General features: G+C 43.0%; 2 protein-coding genes across 2 annotated transcripts; both read left to right on the top strand.

Moving 5' to 3' along the window:
- The first annotated feature begins 3728 nt into the window (after positions 1 to 3728).
- Positions 3729 to 7460, top strand: LOC112230612 (sororin-B). The gene is made up of 5 exons (XM_024396885.2): positions 3729 to 4072; positions 4513 to 4580; positions 4716 to 4784; positions 4901 to 5392; positions 6545 to 7460. Exons 1-5 carry the CDS (start codon positions 4039 to 4041, stop codon positions 6623 to 6625), a joined length of 744 nt encoding a protein of 247 aa, XP_024252653.1. The 5' UTR covers positions 3729 to 4038; the 3' UTR covers positions 6626 to 7460.
- Positions 7461 to 14029: 6569 nt separating this feature from the next.
- LOC112231307 (flocculation protein FLO11-like) lies at positions 14030 to 20048 on the top strand. Its single transcript, XM_042311224.1, has 7 exons — positions 14030 to 15055; positions 15115 to 16002; positions 16387 to 16412; positions 16573 to 16734; positions 16964 to 17030; positions 17180 to 17287; positions 17872 to 20048. The coding sequence occupies exons 1-7, from the start codon at positions 14030 to 14032 to the stop codon at positions 18715 to 18717; spliced, it is 3123 nt and encodes a 1040-aa protein (XP_042167158.1). The 3' UTR covers positions 18718 to 20048.
- The last annotated feature ends 4679 nt before the right edge of the window (positions 20049 to 24727 follow it).

Genomic DNA, 24727 nt, shown 5'->3' with positions numbered 1-24727 from the left:
CATAAACGCGGAACATATACCGTAATGTTTAGAAAGGATCCAGCTTTTATTCAAATTAAAAGTCAAAAGTTTATATTTTTTTGCATTTTAGCTAACCTTTTACCTAATTATCCTAACCGGCTACGTTAATTCTCCTAACCTGCTTCGAAAAATCTAATCTGACATTAAATTGACAAAAGGTGGAACCATTCTAGCCAGTGACCCACATTTTATACCAGCTGGTCCACGGGCATGTTTTACAGTTTGAACTTAGGTTGTCATGTTACGATTGGTTTGGAGAGAGCTGATCATCAATTCTATTTTATTTTACATTAGAAAGAAACGTTGGCGCACTTAATGGGCGTGTCAGCCTCACCCACATTAAAGTTTGATTTATTTACTAATTCAAATCAAAATCAAATCAAATGTTATGTCACATGCGCCGAATCCAACAAGTGTAGACCCTACAGTGAAATGCTTACTTGCAAGCCCTTATTAACCAACAATGCAGTTGTAATAAAATACCCCCAAAAAAGTATCAAATAAAAGTAACAAACAATTAAAGAGCAGCAGTAAAATAACAATAAATCAAATCAAATCAAATTTTATTTGTCACATACACATGGTTAGCAGATGTTAATGCGAGTGTAGCGAAATGCTTGTGCTTCTAGTTCCGACAATGCAGTAATAACGAGCAAGTAATCTAACTAACAATTCCAAAAAAAACTACTGTCATACACAGTGTAAGGGGATAAAGAATATGTACATATGTACTGGGTATATGAATGAGTGATGGTACAGAGCAGCATAGGCAAGATACAGTAGATGATATCTGAGTACAGTATATACATATGAGATAAGTTTGTCATGTAAACCAAGTGGCATAGTTAAAGTGGCTAGTGATACATGTATTACATAAGGATGCAGTCGATGATATAGAGTACAGTATCAACGTATGCATATGAGATGAACAATGTAGGGTAAGTAACATTATATAAGGTAGCATTGTTTAAAGTGGCTAGCGATACATTTACATCATTTCCCATCAATTCCCATGATTAAAGTGGCTGGAGTAGAGTCAGTGTCATTGACAGTGTGTTGGCAGTAGCCACTCAATGTTAGTGGTGGCTGTTTAACAGTCTGATGGCCTTGAGATAGAAGCTGTTTTTCAGTCTCTCATGGTCCCAGCTTTGATGCACCTGTACTGACCTCGCCTTCTGGATGACAGCGGGATGAACAGGCAGTGGCTCGGGTGGTTGATGTCCTTGATGATCTTTATGGCCTTCCTGTAGCATCGGGTGGTGTAGGTGTCCTGGAGGGCAGGTAGTTTGCCCCCACGGTGATGCGTTGTGCAGACCTCACTACCCTCTGGAGAGCCTTCGGTTGAGGGCGGTGCAGTTGCCATACCAGGCGGTGATACAGCCCGCCAGGATGCTCTCGATTGTGCATCTGTAGAAGTTTGTGAGTGCTTTTGGTGACAAGCCGAATTTCTTCAGCCTCCTGAGGTTGAAGAGGCGCTGCTGCGCCTTCCTCACGATGCTGTCTGTGTGAGTGGACCAATTCAGTTTGTGAGGCTATATAAATAGTGAGGCTATATAAGGGGGCACCGGTACAGAGCCAATGTGTGGGGGCACCGGTTATATAGATATTCAGGAGTCTTATGGCTTAGGGGTAGAAGCTGTTTAGAAGCCTCTTGGACCTAGACTTGGTGCTCCGGTACTGCTTGCTGTGCGATAGCAGAGAGAACAGTCTATGACTAGGGTGGCTGGAGTCTTCGACAATTTTTAGGGCCTTCCTCTGACTCCGTCTGGTATAGAGGTCCTGGATAGCAGGAAGCTTGGCCCCAGTGATGTACTGGGTCCGTACTCACCACGCTCTGTAGTGCCTTGCGGTCGGGGGCCGAGCAGTTGCAATACCAGGCAGTGATGCAACCCGTCAGGATGCTCTCGATGGTGCAGCTGTAGAACCTTTTGAGGTTCTGAGGACACGTGCCAAATATTTTCAGTCTCCTGAGGGGTAATAGGTTTTGTCATGCCCTCTTCACGCCAAGAAACTCTCAACCTGCACCACTGCAGCCCCGTCGATGAGAATGGGGGCGTGCTCAGTCCTTAATAAGGGTGTTGGAGTCGTGCATGGCCATGCAGTCATGAGTGAACCAGGAGTACAGGAAGGGACTGAGCATGCACCCATGAGGGGCCCCCATGTTGAGGATCAGCGTGGCAGATGTGTTGTCACCTACCCTTACCACCTGGGGGTGGTCCGTCAGGAAGTCCAGGATCCAGTTGCAGAGGGAGGTGTTTAGTCCCAGGGTCCTTAGCTTAGTGATGAGCTTTGAGGGCACTATGGTGTTGAATGCTGAGCTGCAGTCAATGAATAACATTCTCACATAGGTGTTCCTTTTGTCCAGGTGTGAAAGGGCAGTATGGAGTCCAATAGAGATTGCATAATTTGTGGATCTGTTGGAGCAGTATGCAAATTATAGTGGGTGACCAGCCTTTCAAAGCATTTCATGGCTACAGACGTGAGTGCCACTGACGTGACTTAACTGACTTGCCGAGTTAAATAAATAAAAAATACATGTGATTTGGTAAGAATGCCCCTCTACCTGTGACTGGCAGAACAGGTGTTATATGTTGAGGATGAGGGGTGCAGTAAATATCTCAGATAGGGGGGAGTGAGGCCTAAGACGGTTTTATAAATAAGCATCAAGCAGTGGGTCTTGCGACTGGTATACAGAGATGACCAGTTTACAGAGGCGTATAGAGTGCAGTGATGTGTCCTATAAGGAGCATTGGTGGCAAATCTGATGGCCGAATGGAGAGCACCCTTACCTGCCGATCTATAAATTACGTCTCTGTAATCTATCATAGGTAGGATAGTCATCTGAATCAGGGTTAGTTTGGCAGCTGGGGTGAAAGAGGAGCGATTATTATAGAGGAAACCAAGTCTAGATTTAACTTTAGCCTGCAGCTTTGATATGTGCTGAGAGAAGGACAGTGTACTGTCTAGCCATACTCCCAAGTACTTGTATGAGGTGACTACATCAAGCTCTCTTAACCCTCAAGCTCTAGTGTGTTAAAGGTCCCCAAAGCACACACATCCCTGGGTCGCTCCTCTTTTCAGTTCACTGCAGCTAGCGACTGGAACGAGCTGCAACAAACACTCAAACTGGACAGTTTTATCTCAATCTCTTCATTCAAGACTCAGTCATGGACACTCTTACTGACAGTTGTGTCTGCTTTGCATTATGTATTGTTGTCTGTGCCCAATAATGTGTGTACCAAGTTTGTGCTGCTGCCATGTTGTGTTGCTACCATGTTGTTGTCATGTTGTGTTGCTACAGTACCATGCTATGTTGTTGTTTTAGGTATCTCTTTAGGTAGTGTTGTGTTTGGAGGATCTAAATTGGTGCCAGAAGAAATGGCAGCTGTTTTACGGGCGCCCAACCAATTGTGCTATTATGTGTTTTTGCACCTTTTTTGCACTATTGGTTAGAGCCTGTAAGAAAGCATTTCACTGTACTACACCTGTTGTATTCAGCGCACGTGACAAATAAACTTTGATTTGATTTGATTTGTTGTCTCTCTTTATCCTATATATTTTATTTAAGTTTATATTTTTAGTCCCCCCTGCAGGAGGCCTTTTGGTGGGCCGTCATTGTAAATGAGAATTTGTTCTTAACTGACTTGCCTAGTTAAATAAAGGTTAAATCAAATAAAAAAGAAAGATAAAATAACGGACAGGAACTGCACTCCAATGTCACTTCCGGTACTTCCAGGCGGGGAATTTTGAAACTTTTGAGGACTGACGAGTTAAATCAAAAATGAACTGCTCTCAAGTTATTCAATCGTAGTTTTGCATTAGTTATTTGTTGCTTAGTTAGCTTGTGCGATATATGTATTTGCTAATTAATTACTAATTTGTTTTACTAATTTCTCAAGTTAGCTAGCTTGTTGTCGATAGCTACTAGCCTGATAACGTTAATGTGTATTATTGCTAGCTAATCACCCACCGAATTCATGTATTAACGTTAGTAAATAAATTGGACAGACGGCAAGGATGAGCAACGAGACACATCAATCATTTTTGGCTGGTCAGTATGTTTACTATTTTGTTGTTTATTTTTTAATTTAGAGAAGTGCTTCTGTTTATAGTAGTGCTTGTCTGTAATTAGCAGATGTGTGGTTCACTCAAATGGCGAGATTATTCTAAATCAGTCAAATGGTGCCTATTGTACAGACTCCGTTAGACAGCTAGCTATATGCATCAATCTCAAATCAATGGCGAAGATGGACAGTACAATTATGGAAACAGATGGTCGTCTTCATATTGAGGCATACAGCTGGATCTTCACAACATCTCGACATTACTCCCAAGTTTTTAGATAACAAAAAAAAAACCTGTCAATTGACTTTATCAGTCAAGGGACCAGTCAAGTCATGTTGCTAACTAAATATCTCACATCATTGTTAGCTGTATAAAGGGAAGCCAATGTTGTTGATGGTTGGACCATTATTTGTCTTATCAAACCAGATTCTACCAGCCAGCCACGAAGGAGGTCAGCGCGGTTGACCTCTCCAAATCAAAATGTCCCCAACTCAGTAAGTAGTACCTTTTGTCAGCACAACCAGTAACATTTCAATTTACCTTTTGATGTAGTCAAACTGCATCCTGCAAGCATATTCAGTCTTGTCAGTGCTTTGTCTAAGTATATATAATGTTACTGTAATCCACAGACTCCTACAGACACTGTGAAACGCAGCATAACTGTGAGGAAAATTGCACCCAGGAAAACACAATTCAATGTGAGTTGAAAGAACACAGCAAATTAATTTACAGAATAAGCTGCATAGTTTTAATATGTTTGGTCCTGCTCTTTCATATCAGCCCAGTCATATGTGCACAATTGCTTTTGTTTCAGGTACCCTCGGAGGACAACAAAGAAAATGAACAAAGATTGTCTGAAGGCAGTCTGAAGAAGGCCAAAATTTCTATCCCAGGAACTGCCCAGGTACCTCCACCAAAAGCCACCATGCTCTCCCTGATCTTGGCCCCCTATCCCCAGGCTACAGGGAACCCTGAGGACTCAGCATGGTCACAGAAGGTTCGTCGGTCCTACAGCCGCCTAAGCCTAGGGGACCGTTCGTTTGAGCATCCCCAAGGCCAGGACGTGTCCTCCCCATCTCTGCGTCGGGAGACCCTGTTTGGGTTTGAGAAGCTTCAGACACCCCAGGTTCTCCGCAAGCTGGTGCAGTCCAGGGTGGGCTCTGAGGCCTCAAAGTCATTCTGTGGGGTCAGCTCCTTCACCCTGATAGAAGGGGATGACAGTGCTGCTCCTGAGCCAGATGTCAACATTCCTGGAGTTGCTGTGGTAAAGGAGAAGAGGAGGAGGAAGAAGGTTCCTCAAATGAAAGTAAGTGAGACCATAACTGTATCGCATTAGTGGATACCCACTGCTCTCAGGGCAGGTCTGATGGATTTGACTAGCAGAAGTGACTACGTAGGAGGTTAGAAGAACTTATGCAGCAGGTTAGTACAATTACGAATAGGGTTAGCTAAAATTGTCCACAACTTGAACATATCTAGCTATAACCACGCCTGGCTGAGAACAGTCTGGGTTTCCAATAATGTGATTCTGTGAGAACAGAGGGCATATGATACTACTGCGGTCACTGTTGACAACATTAATAAACAACTTAACCATAGTAGACTACAGTGTATATTCAATCTAATTTATTCATGAAGCCCTTCTTACATCAGCTGATGTCACAAAGTGCTGTACAGAAATCCAGCCTAAAACCCCAAACGGCAAGCAATGCAGGTATAGAAGCATGGTGGCTAGGAACAACTCCCTAGAAAGGCCAGAACCTAGGAAGAAACCTAGAGAGGAACCAGGCTATGAGGGGTGGCCAGTCCTCTTCTGGCTGTGCCGGATGGAGATTTTAACAGAACATGGCCAAGATGTTCAAATGTTCATAGATGACCAGCAGGGTCAAATAATAATAATCACAGTGATTGTAGAGGAGTAAATGTCAGTTGGCTTTTCATAGCCGATCATTCAGTGTCTCTACCGCTCCTGCTGTCTCTAGAGAGTTGAAAACAGCAGATCTGGGATAGGTAGCACGTCCAGTGAACAGGGCAGCGTTCCATAGCCACAGGCAGAACAGTTGAAATTGGAGCAGCAGCATGACCAGGTGGACTGGGGACAGCAAGGAGACATCAGGCTTGGTTCTAGACCTCAGGTCCTCTGAGAGAATTAGAGCGAGCATACTTAAATTCACACAGGACACTGGATAAAACAGAATAAATAATCCAGATGTAACAGACTGACCCTAGCCCCCCGACACACAAACTATTGCAGCATAAATACTGGAGGCTGAGATGGGAGGAGTTGGGAGACGCTAAGGCACCTTCCGACGATACCCCCAAAGAGGGCCAAACACCATCAAGAAATGAAAAGTAACACTTATTGCTTGCTTAAACTATTTTCAAGATGGAGATGTGTAAGACCCTATAGCATATGTACCTTTGTGTTGATCTACTTTTCCATTTCCTTCCTACCCAGCTGGCAGAGTTGGACGACTTTGCTGCAAAGATGAATGCAGAGTTTGAAGAGGCGGAAGGATTTGATTTGGTGGTGGAATAAACTCATAGGTCATCCTCAAAGACTTTGACATGTAACTAGAAATCCTTTTTGCCAAGATTGGAGAAAGTAATCTTTTACACTTCTATGATTGCATTTCAAAGGTGATGAGGTGTGAAAGTAGTTGATATTTGCATAAATATGGCACCTATGGGAACAACAAACAGGATTAATTTACAATACAGATGTAGATGTAGGCTTTTTCAATGTTCTAAATGTGAGATTGTTTTAAAAAAGTGACTTAATACGAGTTGTGTAATCTTAAAACCAGTTTCTATCTTCACTGATGTTCCTGTCACTTTGATAGGTTGATATTTCTTTTATTTTTGAGATGACAACTTCATTAGGTCACAGGGACATTATCTTGTGTTGAAGAGCACCCTTTTATATTTTAAATCATTGTAAATTGGATTACAGACATCAGGTGTGTTATAACTTGTAAGATTTATTTACAAAGCATTTCCTGTGATGTTGAGATTACAGCTGTTTGCTTTTTACTTTGTTCTTTTCCTAAGTGTTAGAATTTGGGATAGAAGATGTCCAAACTAAGAATCTTTATCATGCCAGATTGTCATGTCCTACTATGATTTCAGAACTTGTGTTTTTGGATTTGATTGAAGCCTGCATGTCATGCATTCCCTTATCACATTTGTTCTCTAGATGGTGTTCTCACCCTCTCATTGTGGAAGCCATCACTGTTTTTACATATAAAATATTAGTTTAAATGTAATTATTTATTCCTCTCATATACAGTTGAAGTTGGAAGTTTACATATACCTTAGCCAAATACATTTAAACTCAGTTTTTCACAATTCCTGACCTTTTAATCCTTTTTTTTTTTTTTTAAATCCCTGTCTTGGGGCAGTTAGGATCACCACTTTATTTTAAGAATGTAAAATGTCAGAATAACAGTAGAGAGAATGATTTACTTAAGCTTTTAGAATTTTGGCCCATTCCTCCTGACAGAGCTGGTGTAACTGAGTCATGTTTGTAGGCCTCCTTGCTCGCACACGCTTTTTCAGTTCTGCCCACAAATGTTCTATTCGATTGAGGTCAGGGCTTTGTGATGGCTACTCTAATACCTTGACTTTGTTGTCCTTAAGCCATTTTTCCACAACTTTGGAAGTATTCTTGGGGTCATTGTCCATTTGGAAGACCCATTTGTGAGATCTTGAGATGTTGCTTCAATATATCCACATCATTTTCCTCCCTCATAATGCCATCTATTTTGTGAAGTGCACCAGTCCCTCCTGCAGCAAAGCAAGCCCCCGTGCTTCACGGTTGGGATGGTTCTTCAGCTTGCAACCTTCCCCCTTTTTTCCTCCAAACATAACAATGGTAATTATGGCCAAACAGTTCTATTTTTGTTTCATCAGACCATAGGACATTTCTCCATAAAGTATGATCTTTGTCCCCATCCCAACCGTAGTCTGCCTTTTCTATGGTGGTTTTGGAGCAGTGGCTTCCTTGCTGAGCGGCCTTTCAGGTTATGTCAATATAGGACTCGTTTTACTGTGGATATAGATACTTTTGTGCCTGATTCCTCCAGCATCTGCACAAGGTCCTTTGCTGTTGTTCTGGGATTGATTTCCACTTTTCGCACAAAAGTACTTTCATCTCTAGGAGACAGAACGTGTCTCCTTCCTGAGCGGTATGACGGCTGCGTGGTCCCATGGTGTTTGTAGAGATGAACATGGTACATTCAGGCATTTGGAAATTGCTGCCAAGGGTGAACCAGACTTGTGGAGGTCTACACATTTTTTTCTGAGTTTTTGACTGAAATTTCTTTTGATTTTCCCATGATGTCAAGCAAAGACGCACTGAGTTTGAAGGTAGGCCTTGAAATACATCCACAGGTACACCTCCAATTGACTCAAATTATGTCAATTAGCCTATCAGAAGCTTCTAAAGCCATGACATTTTCTGGAAGTTTCCAAGCTGTTTAAAGGCACATTTAACGTAGTGTGTAAATTTAAGACCCACTGGAATTGTGATACAGCGAAATAATCTGTAAACAATTGTTGGAAAAATTACTTGTGTCATGCACAAAGTAGATGTCCTAACTGACTTGACAAAACTATAGCTTGGCCAGTAGCATACCACCCTGCATACCACTACTGGCTTGCTTCTGAAGCTAAGCAGGGTTGGTCCTGCTCGGTCCCTGGATGGGAGACCAGATGCTGCTGGAATTGGTGTTGGAGGGCCAGTAGGAGGCACTCTTTCCTCTGGTCTAAAAAAAAATATTCCAATGTACCCTGTGTAAGGTGCTGTCTTTCGGATGGGATGTTAAACGGGTGTCCTGACTCTGAGGTCATTAAAGATTCCATGGCACTTATTGTGAGAGTAGGGGTGTTAACCCCTGTGTCCTAGCTAAATTCCCAATCTGTCCCTCAAACCATCATGATTTGATTTGATGGGCACCTAATAATCCCCAGTAAACAATTGGCTCATTCATCTCCCCTGTAACCATTCCCCAGGTCGTTGCTGCAAATGAGAATGTGTTCTCAGTCAATTTACCTGGTAAAATAACAGATTAAAATAAAAAATAGTTTGTTAACAAGAAATGTGTGGAGTGGTTGAAAAATGAGTTTTAATGACACCAACCTAAGTGTGTGTAAACTTCTGACTTCAACTGTATGATGGTTTAGATTTGAGTGATTTAAGACTTTATCTGATCAAATTTATTATCAGATTTAACACTTTCTTATTGGCTGTCTTCTCCATGACTGACTCCAGTATATTGCATTTTTGTTGTTGTAAGGACTAGCTTAGTGGTTGCTTTTTTTGTAAATTTCTGTTTCATGAATATAATAAATAGTTTGAGCTATATTCTGTCTAGTAATGGTTGTACGAAACACACTGAGTTGTAGATGTTGTGTCCTTTTGTATGGGTTTGGTATTAAGGTAATTCATGTTTCTTTAAGCATACTTTTTGAAGGAACATTTTACCAGGCCAGTGATCCTGAATGTCAATTTGTTTATATTAAGTATCAATGTTCTAGGTCTCTGAAAAAAGATTGTCCTTAGAATTTAAGGAGTCACTTGATTTCTGAGTTATCTAACCTATATTTGGGTTGGGTCTCACATTAGCCCCACACTGCTTTATCCTTCCCTTCTCTTTGCTGGAGGGTCTCAATGCAGTACTGCCATTGATTGTGAGTGGAGGGCTGTGCTGTATCACACAATTGGCAATCGATTCGGGGAAAGGGGCTGCGGGCGATGGACAACTACAGACAATAGGATTGTATTGCTATAACCTCAGAGCTAGAAATGAATTAAAATGAATGTCTATATAACTGGTGTCAAACATCCCGAAAGCACTTGTGTCCCTCTGTACCTACCAACTGTCAGGGTCTAGTGATATGGTAATTGAATGGGATCATTAATTGCAAACAATGTTTCTTGGTATGTGGTTGCTTTACATGCTATTGTAATTCAATGGGGTTCTCAACGCTTTCCTTAATTTTCATTGTCATTGTGTCTTTTGCAGTGATACAATAGGGACAGGCAGGTCAATAGCAAGCTGGATATTAATAACCAGTCAATCTCCTAAACACTGGAATCCAAACAGTTGAATTGTATACATAACTTAAGGGCAACTTTATTTGAGAAAATGCATAGACAACATTTTGGTTTCAGTCTAAACTTCCTTGACATGAACATAACAGTAATGAATTCTTGAATATTGTTATTGAGTAAACTAAGCTTGTTGTACAAATATTTTTATTTAATTTTTTTAAATGAACATTGCCCATACCATGTCATTTGAATAGAGTAGCTGACCAATGTTTAATTTTATCGGGCATGATAAAAATAGAAAAAGAGCACGTGTTGTGTCTATGAAGTAGTTTTCACATGAGATTTGAAAAATCGCTTTAGGCTAGTGGATGGGTGCAAAGGATTTATTGATGTTTCATGCATGCTCCACCGCAATTGGAAAATTGTTACATCAGATGGAGGGTGCAAGCAGAATCCTGGTACAAAACATCAATGAGCATCTCAACCTGTGTCATTCTTATGGGTCCTCTGACAGAGTATGTGCTAGCACTCACTGCTTATGTGGTTTAGGATATCAGAATTAATGATTAAGATCAAGTTAATTGAGTTAAGTTGACTATTTATGCTTCTTGACTTAGACAGATAAGGATTCTTGAATTACTGGCACGTCTAAAACATTTCACACCATGTTTTAGGTAAGTCTGACTGATTTGAGATTGATGGTATTTGCTGATATACTATGTTTGTGTTGACTTAAAGTATTTCAAGAATAACTTAACAGATGTTAGTAGTTTTGTAACCGCTGCATTTAGGAAGAAAATAGTTGTAGTTGATGATGTGGTTAATGGACTGTTTTAAGTTAGCATAACTATTATACCCTTATGAAAGTGCTCAGTTAAATTAGCTCACAGAAAATATATTCAGCATGTAGTAATGTCCTAACTTTGCTATAATTATGTTATTTTTCCAAATAGTTGAGCTATGGTCCAGAAAATATATTTGAATCATCAGAAAGTATCAAGGAAATAACACAGGAAGAGGAATAGTTTGCAGACCGCACAGCAGGGAAAAGATTGTCCCTGCACCCAGGGACTACCACACAAAAGCAGTGGAGGAGGACTTGGGTTTGGGGAAGCAGCAGGTGATGGAGAAGTACTTCACTCCCGTGCAGCATAAGCAGGGGACCAGGAGCCACAGGCACAGCAGGCCCCACCTCCATGACCATCACGAGAGGGACCACAAGCATTGCAAGATTGCTGACCAAAAAACTGATCACCACAAACACCATCTCCGCCATCACCACAACCATGATTATCATCACCATCCTCATCACCAGCACGAGCTAGATTGGTCAAAGGATCACAATTGTCATGGGTATGTTTGATTAAATGAATTTATTAGTTCACCAATTTCTGAAATCTTGGATGGAATTTCTTGTTTTTATATTCAACATTTTGGAAATTGTACATATTTTGAGAAATATTCAGATGTGACAAAATAATCTTGGCCTAGTTTAATAACCAGCCCTGCGTTATTGTAAAACGTGTAACTCACAGGAGGTTGGTGGCACCTTAATTGGGGAGGACAGAATTGTTGTAATGGCTGGAGCGGAATAAGTGAAAAGGTGTCAAACACATGGTTTCCATGTTCCATGCATTATTATGAGCTGTCCTCCCCTCAGCAGCCTCCACTGGTGTAACTGAGCCCTAAGAGTATGGTCTCTGAACACTGCTGTCATCCTGTTCTCCTCTTGCAGTAGCAACCATTCAACATCAGAGGGCAACATTGTCTGCCACCATGGCCACAACAATCACCCTCACCACCACAATGAGAAATCACACCACTCTCCCCCTGGCCATCCTCATCACCAACACCAACCTCATCACCATGCTACAGATGTGACCTCCCACCCTCAGGTTGCAGCAACTTCCTCCAGCTCCACCTCTGGTTCCTCATCATCATCTTTCTCATCTTCCTTCTCTTCCTTAACATCATCCTCTTCCTCCTCGTCATCCTCTGGCTCTTCATCCACCTGGTCCTCTCAGACCACTATAAATGAGTCTGTGAAGGATTACAAACATCCACTGCAGAACCCCAAGTACTCACAGTCCTGCACTGAAATCTCTGAGGGGAGGAAGGCCTATGATGAAGAGGAAGATGAGACATCTCCTTTGATAGATGACGAAGGCTATCTCCACAAGTCCCCAAGCCAGGAAAGGAGCCTGAAAGGAAAAAAGAAAAAGAAAGCTGTGTCCTCTCATCTGACCCCTGCCAAGATCACCATGAAGAAGCAGGAGAGTGCTAAATTGGTAGGAATGGCTGGCAAAGTCCGCAAGGCAAAGTCAATGGAGGCGCTGTCCCATTGTGAGGACAGGGATGGAGATGCAGATACCATTGTAGATCAGGAGGAGTTGTGGAAAAGCAAGGAGGTAGCCAATAAGAACTTAGTGAAGGACAAGCTGAAGTTCTCTGCCTTTCTGAACGAGATCACCAGGCAGGTGCTCAGCCCATACAGACTCACCTCTCTTGGAGTCACAGCTGCTCACAGGCCTAGCAGCCCAGGACAAGCCTCCCTGAGGTTCCCCAAGGTGGAACGCACAGGGGAGCAGAGTCAAAGACAGAAGAGTAGTCGGCCTGGCAGTGCAAGCTCAATGACAGTTAGTGTTCACTCCCATGTCAGTAGGCATTCCCATTCCAGGAAGCACTCTCATTCCATCAAGCACTCTCGCTCCCATCTCGGCGCAAACCAGCATCACCAACACCATTGCCACCATCAGCCTGCAAGAGACATACACCACAGTCCTAGCAGCCACACCGATGACAGCAGTAGCCCAGGAAATAGCCCCTCATCAAGACATCACTCCCGTTCTTCAACACCACACCATCATAACCAGCATCTCTCCCATTCTCAATCTCACCACCATCAAAGAGGTCTTCAAAGTCCATCTCATCACCAGAGAGACCACCAAAGCCCAAAGCATCACCATGGAGACCACCACAGCCCCACTCATTCCCATCACCATGGACACCACCACAGACAAATTCATCCCCATGGAGACCACCACAGCCCAAGCCACTCCCGTGATCATGGGGACCTTCACAGCCCCAGTCATCCCCATCTCCATGGAGGCCAACACAGCCCAACTCATCCCCATGGAGACCACCACAGCTCAACCCATCACCATCCCCATGGAGATCACCACAGCCAAACTCATCCCCATGGAGACCACCACAGCCCAACTCATCCCCATCACCATGGAGACCACCACAACCCAACTCATTCCCATCATCATGGAGACCACCACAGCCCAACCCATCACTGTGGAGACCACCACAGCCCAACTAATCCCAATCACCAAGGATACCACCACAGCCCAAATCATCACCATGGAGACTACCACAACCCAACTCTACCCCATCAGCATGGAGACCACAACAGCCAAACTCATCCCCATCACCATGGAGACCACCACAGCCCAACTCAATCCCATCACCATGGAGACCACAACATCCCAACTCATCACCATGGAGACCACAACAGCCCAACTCATCCCCATCACCATGGAGACCACCACAGCCCAACTCAATCATATCACCATGGAAACCAACACAGACAAATTCATCCCCATGGAGTCCACCACAGCCCAACTCACCCCTATCACCATGGAGACCATCATAGCCCTAAGCATCACCATGGAGACCACCACAGCCCAACTCACCCCCGTCACCATGGAGACCACCATGGCCCAACTTATCCCCGTCACCATGGAGACCACCACGGCCCCACTCATTCCCATCACCATGGAGACCACCACAGCCCCACTCATTCCCATCACCATGGAGACCACCACAGCCCCATTCATCCCCATCACCATGGAGACCACCACAGCCTAAGCCATTCTCATCACCATGGAGACCACCACAGCCCAACCCATCACCATCACCATGGAGACCACCACAGCCCAACTCATCACCATTCCCATGGAGACCACCACAGCCAAACTCATCCCCAACACCATGGAGACCACCACAACCCAACTCATCACCATGGAGACCACCACAACCCAACTCATCACCACGGAGACCACCACAACCCAACCCATCACCATCACCATGGAGACCAACACAGCCCAACCCATCACCATTCCCATGGAGACCACCACAGCCAAACCCATCCCCAACATCATGGAGACCACCAAAACCCAACTCACCCCCATCAGCATGGAGAATATCATAGCCCAACACTTTCCCATCACCATGGAGAACATCACAGCCCAAGTCATTCCGATCACCATGAAGATCACCACAGCCCAACCCATCACCATTCCCATGGAGACCACCACAGCCAAACTCATCCCCAACACCATGGAGACCACCAAAACCCAACTCACCACCATCACCATGGAGACCACCACAGCCCAACTCATCACCATGGACACCACCACAGCCCAACTCATCACCATGGACACCACCACAGCCCAACTCATCACCATAGACACCACCACAGCCCAACACATCCCCATCACCATGGACACCACCACAATCCTCTCCACCCAGATTCACACCATCACCACGGCTCCCATCCAGAATCTCTCCATCACCACAGATCTCATCCAGATTCTCTCTATCACCACGACTCCCATACAGAATCTCATGATCACCGCAGCTCCCATCCAGAATCTCTCCATCCCCAGGGCTCCCATCCAGAATCTCTCCATCACGGCGGCTCCCATCCAGAATCTCTCCATCACCAGGGCTCCCATCCAGAATCTCTCCACCACCGCGGCTCCCATCCAGAATCTCTCCATCACCAGGGCTCCCATCCAGAATCTCTCCATCACCATGACTCCCATCCAGAATCTCTCCATCACCATGGCTCCCATCCAAAATCTCTCCATCACCATGGCTCCCATACAGAATCTCACGATCCCCAAGGCTCCCATCCAGAATCACACGATCCCCATGGCTCCCATCCAGAATCTCACAATCACCAGGGCTCCCATCCAGAATCTCACAATCCCCATGGCTCCCATCCAGAATCTCTCCATCACCATGACTCCCATCCAGAATCTCTCCATCACCATGGCTCCCATCCAAAATCTCTCCATCACCATGGCTCCCATACAGAATCTCACGATCCCCAAGGCTCCCATCCAGAATCTCTCCATCACCGAGACTCTAATCCAGAATCTCATGATCATCATGGCTCCCATCCAGAATTTCACGATCCCCATGGCTCCCATCCAGAATCACACAATCCCCATGGCTCCCATCCAGAATCACACGATCCCCATGGCTCCCATCCAGAATCTCACGATCCCCATGGCTCCCATCCAGAATCTCACGATCCCCATGGCTCCCATCCAGAATCTCACGATCCCCATGGCTCCCATACAGAATCTCACGATCCCCATGGCTCCCATACAGAATCTCACAATCCCCATGGCTCCCATACAGAATCTTTCCAACACCATGGCTCGCATAGAGAATCTTTCCAACACCATGGCTCGCATACAGAATCTCTCCAACACCACCATAGTTCCCACCAAGATTCCCACCACCACCTCTCTCATCCACACTCCCATTCTGAACCCCATCACATTTCTACCAACCCAGAATCTCATCATCACCACCATCCTTCCAATTCTGAATCTCACCAACATCCCTCACCTGCAGACACACAGCACCACCATCAGCACCATGACGGTCACCACAGCCCATCAAGCCATTCTAAGGAGCACTTTCCTGTCAGTGCATCGGCTACAGAGCTGGAGTCATTGTCCCATTCCAGCAAGTCTGGTTATTCCAGGAATACCAGCAGTCCCACGAGTCAGGACGAGCGGCAGACGGGCTACAGCGGCTCAACTACCTCTCTACATAAAGTATGACATTGCTCCGGGGGTTGGGTTTATCACTATCGCTAGTTATGTCAAGCATTATCTACAGTATACTGTATATTTATTGACCATTTTGTACCGCTGAACATGTTTTACATTCTTAATTAAGCAATTATGTAAGAATGTTCCACTCGTTTTTTTCCCATCGATTGTGGAATTAAACATGCAGGCTCCTTCCTAACTACGTAATCATGGATGACACATGGAAAAAGTGATCACATGCAAACTCATGCACATCAAATTATCACACAATGTGTCCCTATTGATTATCAATGTCTTTTAACTAGAAGCTGCAGAATCAATTTCTATTTCTGAAATGCATGAGGTGGACGGCTGTAAATACTTTTTTGTTTTGTCCGTCCCATACAGGAAGCATCTGAGGTTAATCGAATAATGTGAGTTTGATTTTGTTTAATTTGATCTCCGTCTTATTGTTTGTTGGGGGAATCATTTTAATTGATAAAATAACGTTTTTTTTAACTTCTTTTCTTGAAGATACACATTTATCTAACTGAGCACTAAACCCCTCCCCCTCCACTCTCCTACTTCATTCAGGAAGCTTCAGGAGCAAAATGTAGATATGCACCACAGTTTGTGCCAGACTGCCGTGCGAATGGAGTGCATGGGCACCGAATTTAAGAGCAGTCACCAGCTCCTCGAGTCAGAACTACAGAACACTTGTGTTGAGCTGAGCAACCTCCTGGACAAATTCAAAAGGTCATGGGTGTAATGAGACGTTGGGACGGGTACCTCTAGCATTATGAGGGGGTTCAGAGAGGACTGGCAGTTCCAATCCATTTTATTTGCCTTTTACAGGGACTCGTTCAAAAGTTTAGAAAAATTCAAATCAGCATTCATTTTGAGTTAATATGCATGACATTGTCAAGCTTAGATAGTGCTATTATTGTATCTCTTACAGTCCTTATGTATCTCTCTCCCATTTCAGACTTACAGATAACAACTCCTACACTCAACAGACCAACAATCTCCTGGAGCAGAAGCTTCATTCAGTGGTGAGGCACCAGAAGATCAAAAGCTCATTTTTTATACAAGTATACATTAGATAAGTCAATAGAAGGGATTTTGTTCACATATCTGGAAAATGGTATCACCATTTTCATCATGTTTATGTTTGTTCTGTCTTATGTGTGTGGTCTGTCAGGCTCAGAGTATGGATGGGGAGCAGGAGCATTTGAACCAGCGGATCACATCCCTGACAGATCAGCTGTCCTCAGCCAAGAACACCATCCACAGCATGGAGACTATTAACGTGAGAGCTCCTGATGAACAGATCTAGCCGAGACAAAAAGACAACCTAAAACGTGCGCAAAACCAGACCAGAGTGGCCAAGTACAGAAAAATACTACTAGTACAGGCCCTGAAACAAATCCGCCTGACCTCTATGATCGCCTGACCCTCAAGCCCCAACCTAGGAATGTATTGCAATAAGAATCATCTATAGTGCATGGTATGCACTTACACAATGTAGCAAATTGTAACTATGTTCCTCTTTGTATAGTATAAAATGTCTCCTACCTTTCACCATCCAAATCTCCCTTTAGTTTGACCTTCTGTTTATTCATCATGCCCATTTTAGTTGAGAGTAAAACCACCAATAGAAACCATTGTTTTTGCTTCGAGCTGCATGTAGTTAATAAATGTTGTTTTACATAACCCATTGTTTCTAAAAAAAAAAACATTGTTAAGAAGCTATGAGTTGTCTTTTAGTTTAGATTTTTTTTTAAATGTATAATTGTGCATTGTTCTTTGTCAACAACATGCCTGTATTCTGTTCTCTGTTTTTAACTTTTGACCATGATTGACGAATCGATTGATTACTCCTTCACCCCTTAGGTAACATCATTGCTGCAGGAAGCCTTCGACCAACATTTCCACCGAGATGATTCTGTCAATCAATTAAATCTCCCTGCTGCGCCACCACCGGTCCAGTTCATGGATAGTCATCATTATGGAAAGGTCACCGCCACAGGGGAGGACCTATCACTGGGAACATTGCCAGAAGAGGAGGAATCGGATTGGTCAGAAATGGGGGATGAGGCTCCAAAATGTGCTCTGAGGTCAGGGGGAGATCATCATGGTGGTACAGCGTTTCAACCGTGGAGACAAGAGCGTATTAGCTGGGCAGGGCAAGGAGAAGGAGAGACAGAGAGTGATTCAGGGAGTGAGGATATTGTCAGACAAAACCCTCCCCGCTCCCAGCAGGTCCCCCATCTCACAATTCACTCTGAGACCTTACCAGCCCCCATAGATGGTGTCACCCTCACCACCATTTTCAAGAGCTCAGCTGATGGCCCAACAGAGGATGTGTACAGGGCCACTGCAAGCCGCAAACTAGGCTCTCCCATCCGCATCCTGTCAGCCAGTCTGGATGAGATCCCCTCCTGTAGGGGGAAGAATCAAAGACAGGAGGAGCAGCATGGCCAGCTAAAGGGCACAGAGGCCATGATGGACCTCCACCAACCAGAGGATGGTACCATGGATGACTCAGAAGATGAGATCATCCGTAACTGGAGGACAAGGAGCGGGGACATGGGTGATGATGGCGGTGTGGATACCACGGAGGCAGATCCTGGCAGCAGTCTGGAAAACTTGCAGTCGGCCCAAAATATGCTCAACCACTTCATCTGCCAGCTGCAGCCCAGCGAGGGGGAGGACATGGGATACCGGACAAAGTGCTGAATGGGGAAAGAACACAGCTGTGACACCTGATCTCTTCACAGAGACACAGATGTTGACTGGGTTGGTGCATAGTTGTTTAAGTAATTAAACTTAAGAGTGATTTTTGTTACATTTGATATTCATAATTCATCTATGAGTATGTTGTATTTTAAACATAAAGCAACAGAATTGGTCTTTATAACCAATTTAATAATAATAATTTAAGTTATAATTCAATTATTTAAATCTGATTTGAATGTTTCCAGGCCTAAATATTATTCAAAATTTTAAAAACAGCCAGCAACAAGTAAGAAAGAAACTAAAATATTATTTTTGTTCTGCACCTGAAGCTATTAAGGCAAGCGGCCCAAGTTGGAGATGGAGGATCCCCAGTTCCACGTTTTGATATTTATGATATATTTCTCTATTCATAGTCAAAAACATGTCCTGGTGTGTTTTTGTTGTTGTTACGCTATGCAGGGAATGGCTTTGATGTCCTCCAGAGGTAACATCAAACACAAATCACGTCGCTTTGACATCTCCTGTTCTCGGGTGCAATCTCTCCGGGAAACACTGTCCAGGCCTCCCTCCCGTCTCTTCATAGCAGAGCACCGAGAACTTCACAGCCCAGCGCTTTCCCATCACCATGGAGACCACGGCCGAATCTCGCCTATTCCACTGATTTATAGAAAATAGATCATTTCAGAACCTCTTGTGCATAATTCATTATAGTGGTTGGTGTGTGTCTTTCTCTCGGTGCGTGCATGTTAGATAAGACGACAAGTGTTTCACAGAATATAGGTCCTTAGGTAAGATTTAAGACATGTACATAGATATACTTTGTTTGTCCTCATAAATTAATTCCTCTGCAGACAGACATAATGCCAGGTCTAGTTTGGACAATGTATACCATCAAATATTTACTACAAATAGTATCCGTTGGACATCACAGTGGATTGGAAACAAGCTTTCTTAAGACCGGTTTTAGTTAATGGTCATAAAATGAAAACAGAATTTGGGGATGGATCGTGTGGTCTGGTGTGAATGGTTCCAACTGCTAAAATGTATAAAGATTTCCTCCCTGAAGTAATAGTTAAGAATCCTTGGGGAAAACAAAGAAACATTTATTCTTCTTGCATGCAAACTTTGTTTTATCTTATAATATTGATGTTTATGTCTCCATGTTGATATGATGGAAAAAGCAACATGACATAATGTAAAACAGAATCACCATTATCATTGTGTTCACCAGAGGCACGCAACAGTCCAGTGAGATACACACTACCTTTTAAAAGTTAGGGGTCACTTAGAAATGTCTTTGTTTCTGAAAGAAATCCACATTTTTTGTCCATTAAAATAACCAAATTGATCAGAAATACAGTTTAGACATTGTTAATGACTATTGTAGCTGGAAACGGCAGATTAAAAAATATAAATGGAATGTCTACATAGGCGTACAGAGGCCCATTATCAGCAACTTCACTCCTGTGTTCCAATGGCACGTTGTGTTAGCTAATCCGAGTTTATAATTTTAAAAGGCTAATTGATCATTAGAAAACCCTTTTGCAAGTATCTTAGCACAGCTGAAAACTGTTGTGTTGATTAAAGAAGCGATACAACTGTCCTTCTTTAGACTAGTTGAGTATCTGGAGCATCAGCATTTGTGGGTTCGGTTGCAGGCTCAAAATGGCCAGAAACAAATAACTTTCTTCTGAAACTTATCAGTCTATTCTTGTTCTGTGAAATGAAGGCTATTCCATGTGAGAAATTGCCAAGAAACTGAAGATCTCATACAGTGCTGTGTACTACTCCCTTCACAGAACAGCGCAAACTGGCTAACCAGAATAGAAAGACGAGTGGGAGGCCCTGGTGCACAACTGAGCAAGAGGACAAGTACACTAGAGTGCCTAGTTTGAGAAACAGATACCTCACAAGTCCTCAACTGACAGCTTCATTAAATAGTATCTGCAAAACACCAGTCTCAACGTCAACAGTGAAGAGGCGATTCCATAGATGCTGGCCTTCTAGGCATTTCTTGCATGGAATAGCCTTCATTTCTCAGAACAAAAATAGATCAATTGTTTCTAGCCATTTTGAGCATGTAATTGAACCCACAGATGCTGATGCTCCAGATACTCAACTAGTCTAAAGAAGGCCAATTTTATTGCTTCTTTAATCAGAACAACAGTTTTCAGCTGTGCTAACATAATTGCAAAAGGGTTTTCTAATTATCAATTAGCCTTTTAAAATGATACACTTGGATCAGCCAACACAACGTGCCATTGGAACACAGGAATGATGGTTGCTGATAATGGGCCTCTGTACGCCTATGTAGATATTTCATAAAAATTCAGCCGTTTCCAGCTACAATAGTCATTTACAACATTAACAATGTCTACACTGTATTTCTAATCAATTTGATGTTATTTTAATGGACAAAAATGAGCGTTTCTTCCAAAAACAAGGACATTTCTAAGTGACCCCAAACTTTTGAACGGTAGTGTATGTATGATACAGTATAAGCAATGTTATTATGCCAAATGACATTTCTGTTTTGTCCTGTATGGGATTTCCCTCTGGTGACCATAGTAAAGATATTTGGATGGATTGGAAGAAGCATATAGGCAAAGTTGAAAAAATACTATAAGCAACATTTATTTATCTTCAACCTAGCATATAGAGAGACATGTTGGGAACATATCTCTATTTTCAACCAAAATCATAGTCACTATGTCACATGTCAACATTTGAGGAAAGCACAGTGTGTTGTGATGTCTATGCTGCCATGCTATCTGCTGCCTCGCCCTCCAATCCATACCTCTGTCCTCCATGGTGTATTTCAGGACCAGTGATAGATAGATTTCCACTATTTACGGTATATGTTACATATTTATTATTTAGAAGTGGCGGTTGCTATCACCATATTTCACCTTGTTCTAATTCCCTAGGTTGATCTTAATTTAAACTAACCATGTGTGATATGGTTTAGCACTGTAGAGCTGCTACTGTCTGTATTTTTATCGTTGTGTCCTATAAAAGTGTCTGAATGTTCTCAATAAATATAGTCATCTATAATTTACAAATGTATTAACATCAAATAATTCCATAAAACATCTAGCATAATTGATTCAGTTGAATATGTTAGAAGGTGACAGAGTTAGATAGAGTCAGTCAGTCAGTTATCACCAAGGGGAGCCACTCTTTGATTTATGGTTTCTCTGCATACAGCAGCTTTACTGAGATATGAGTAAATGTATTTTCTACCCATTTCTCAGGCCATTTTAGTGGCCTGTTAACTTAGGGGCACTCTCTGCGGTGGTTGGCAATAAAGCGGATGTTTCCAGGGTATTTTCAACCTAACTTCCGTTTCCCCTGAAAAACGGATGTGGGGACTCCACTCAAGCATATTTTTTCACCTGCTATCTTAACTTAGGGATTGGCTTGTCCCAAGGTTTTATTAACACTGATGTACTTTCATAAGGTCATGTCAGTCCACCTTCTTTATGGTTGTTACTAGTTACCACAGCCTCAAAGTGAAAATTGGCTATATCGTAAAAATTCATGAAAACAAACATTTGCTTTTTGGTATTAATATAAGGTTAGGGTTAGGTTTTAAATCAAAATTGTAGAAATAGGCAGGTTTTAGCCATTATTGTGGCTGTGATAACTAGTGGCAACCCATTGAGTGTGTCACGTATATTCGTTCTGAATTGTCAAGAGCAAGCCACATCATGGCAGTTTAAAATGGGTGTTACTGTCACAAACCCACCCGGTAAACAGAGAAGTCCATGTCCTCTATCTATCTTAGGTTTTTAGGCCGGAAATTGTTTTCCATGTTAGTTTAAACACCCTGCTGAGGCTGTTACAGGAGCTTTAGACAGGATTATCCTCACTTTCCCCCTCTCAATTCCATTAAGGAATAGTAACTTGGTATAGTATATCCTTGGTGAGTTTATTACCAATATGCTTGTAGATCATTTTCACTAGTGCTTACCTGCATCCTTTTCAGACTTTACAGTATATTCCTGATAACCAAATGTGTTAGTAAAAAAATATTGATTTGGGGTCTTGAGATATACAGTGGGGAGAACAAGTATTTGATACACTGCCGATTTTGCAGGTTTTCCTACTTACAAAGCATGTAGAGGTCTGTCATTTTTATCATAGGTACACATCAACTGTGAGAGACAGAATCTAAAACAAAAATCCAGAAAATCACATTGTATGATTTGTAAGTAATTAATTTGCATTTTATTGCATGACATAAGTATTTGATCACCTACCAACCAGTAAGAATTCTGGCTCTCACAGACCTGTTAGTTTTTCTTTAAGAAGCCCCCCTGTTCTCCACTCATTACCTGTATTAACTGCATCTGTTTGAACTCGTTACCTGTATAAAAGACACCTGTCCACACACTCAATCAAACAGACTCCAACTTCTCCACAATGGCCAAGACCACAGAGCTGTGTAAGGACAGCAGAGATACAATTGTAGACCTGCACAAGGCTGGGATGGGCTACAGGACAATAGGCAAGCAGCTTGGTGAGAAGGCAACCACTGTTGGCGCAATTATTAGAAAATGGAAGAAGTTCAAGATGACGGTCAATCACCTTCGGTCTGGGGTTCCATGCAAGATCTCACCTCGTGGGGCATCAATGATCATGAGGAAGGTGAGGGATCAGCCCAGAACTACACGGCAGGACCTGGTCAATGACCTGAAGAGAGCTGGGACCACACTCAAAGAAAACCATTAGTAACACACTACGCTGTCATGGATTAAAATCCTGCAGTGCACGCAAGGTCCCCCTGCTCAAGCCAGCACATGTCCAGGCCCGTCTGAAGTTTGCCAATGACCATCTGGATGATCCAGAGGAGGAATGGGAGAAGGTCATGTGGTCTGATGAGACAAATAGAGCTTTTTGGTCTAAACTCCATTCGCCGTGTTTGGAGAAAGAAGGATGAGTACAACCCCAAGAACACCATCACAACCGTGAAGCATGGAGGTGGAAACATCATTCTTTGGGGATGCTTTTCTGCAAAGGGGATAGGACGACTGCACCGTATTGAGGGGAAGATGGATGGGGCCATGTATCGAGAGATCTTGGCCAACAATCTCCTTCCCTCAGTAAGAGCATTGAAGATGGGTTGTGGCTGGGTCTTCCAGCATGACAATGACCGAAAACACACAGCCAGGGCTTCTTACGGAGCCACTCCTTAGTTGCATCTCAAGGTCCTGGAGTGGCCTAGCCAGTCTCCAGACCTGAACCCAATAGAAAATCTTTGGAAGGAGCTGAAAGTCCGTATTGCCCAGCGACAGCCCCGAAACCTGAAGGATTTGGAGAAGGTCTGTATGGAGGAGTGGGCCAAAATCCCTGCTGCAGTGTGTGCAAACCTGGTCAAGAACTACAGGAAAAGTATGATCTCTGTAATTGCAAACAAAGGTTTCTGTACCAAATATTAAGTTCTGCTTTTCTGATGTATCAAATACTTATGTCACGCAATAAAATGCAAATTAATTACTTAAAAATCATACAATGTGATTTTCATGATTTTTGTTTTAGATTCTGTCTCTCACAGTTGAAGTGTACCTATGATTAAAAATTACAGACCTCTACATGCTTTGTAAGTAGGAAACCCTGCCAATATTGCAGGTTATCAAATACTTGTTCTCCCCACTGTATATTTGACTATCAATCTGATCAAAATTGATATCAATCACCAATAAATGTTGACAACAGTGCTTCAGCAAGGCCATACACATAGTTAAAAAACCTATATAATTATTAGCTTCATGCTAACATTTCAGAGAGGTTACAGGTTATAGAGTGGCAAATGTATCATTGGCCATGCTTATACAGTATCTTTCACCCTGTCATCTTCAATTTGGTTAGTCAGAGCTCATCTATGTCCCCACCCCTGGTTCAAGGGAGGCTAGCTTTGCTGACCAGACAATGGCCTGGATTCCAATTGGAAAGGCCTGTTTAATAGGACAGGTGAGGGATTAGTGCTAAGACTCTCCCGATGTCCAAC

Source organism: Oncorhynchus tshawytscha, linkage group LG33 (assembly GCF_018296145.1).
Source record: "Oncorhynchus tshawytscha isolate Ot180627B linkage group LG33, Otsh_v2.0, whole genome shotgun sequence".
Lineage (NCBI taxonomy): Eukaryota > Metazoa > Chordata > Actinopteri > Salmoniformes > Salmonidae > Oncorhynchus > Oncorhynchus tshawytscha.
The sequence above is the reverse complement of the archived record's forward strand: the minus strand, read 5'-3'. Positions and strand labels throughout refer to the sequence as shown.

Coding starts and splice junctions, on each gene's coding strand:
- LOC112230612 (XM_024396885.2), top strand. CDS start 4,039: ATGAGCAACGAGACACATCAATCATTTTTGGCTG. Junction 4,581..4,715: donor ATCAAAATGTCCCCAACTCA/GTAAGTAGTACC, acceptor TGTAATCCACAG/ACTCCTACAGACACTGTGAA. Junction 5,393..6,544: donor AGAAGGTTCCTCAAATGAAA/GTAAGTGAGACC, acceptor CTTCCTACCCAG/CTGGCAGAGTTGGACGACTT.
- LOC112231307 (XM_042311224.1), top strand. CDS start 14,030: ATGGAGACCACCACAGCCCAACCCATCACCATCACCATGGAGACCACC. Junction 15,056..15,114: donor AGAATCTCACGATCCCCAAG/GCTCCCATCCAG, acceptor CACAATCACCAG/GGCTCCCATCCAGAATCTCA. Junction 17,031..17,179: donor AGCAGAAGCTTCATTCAGTG/GTGAGGCACCAG, acceptor GTGGTCTGTCAG/GCTCAGAGTATGGATGGGGA.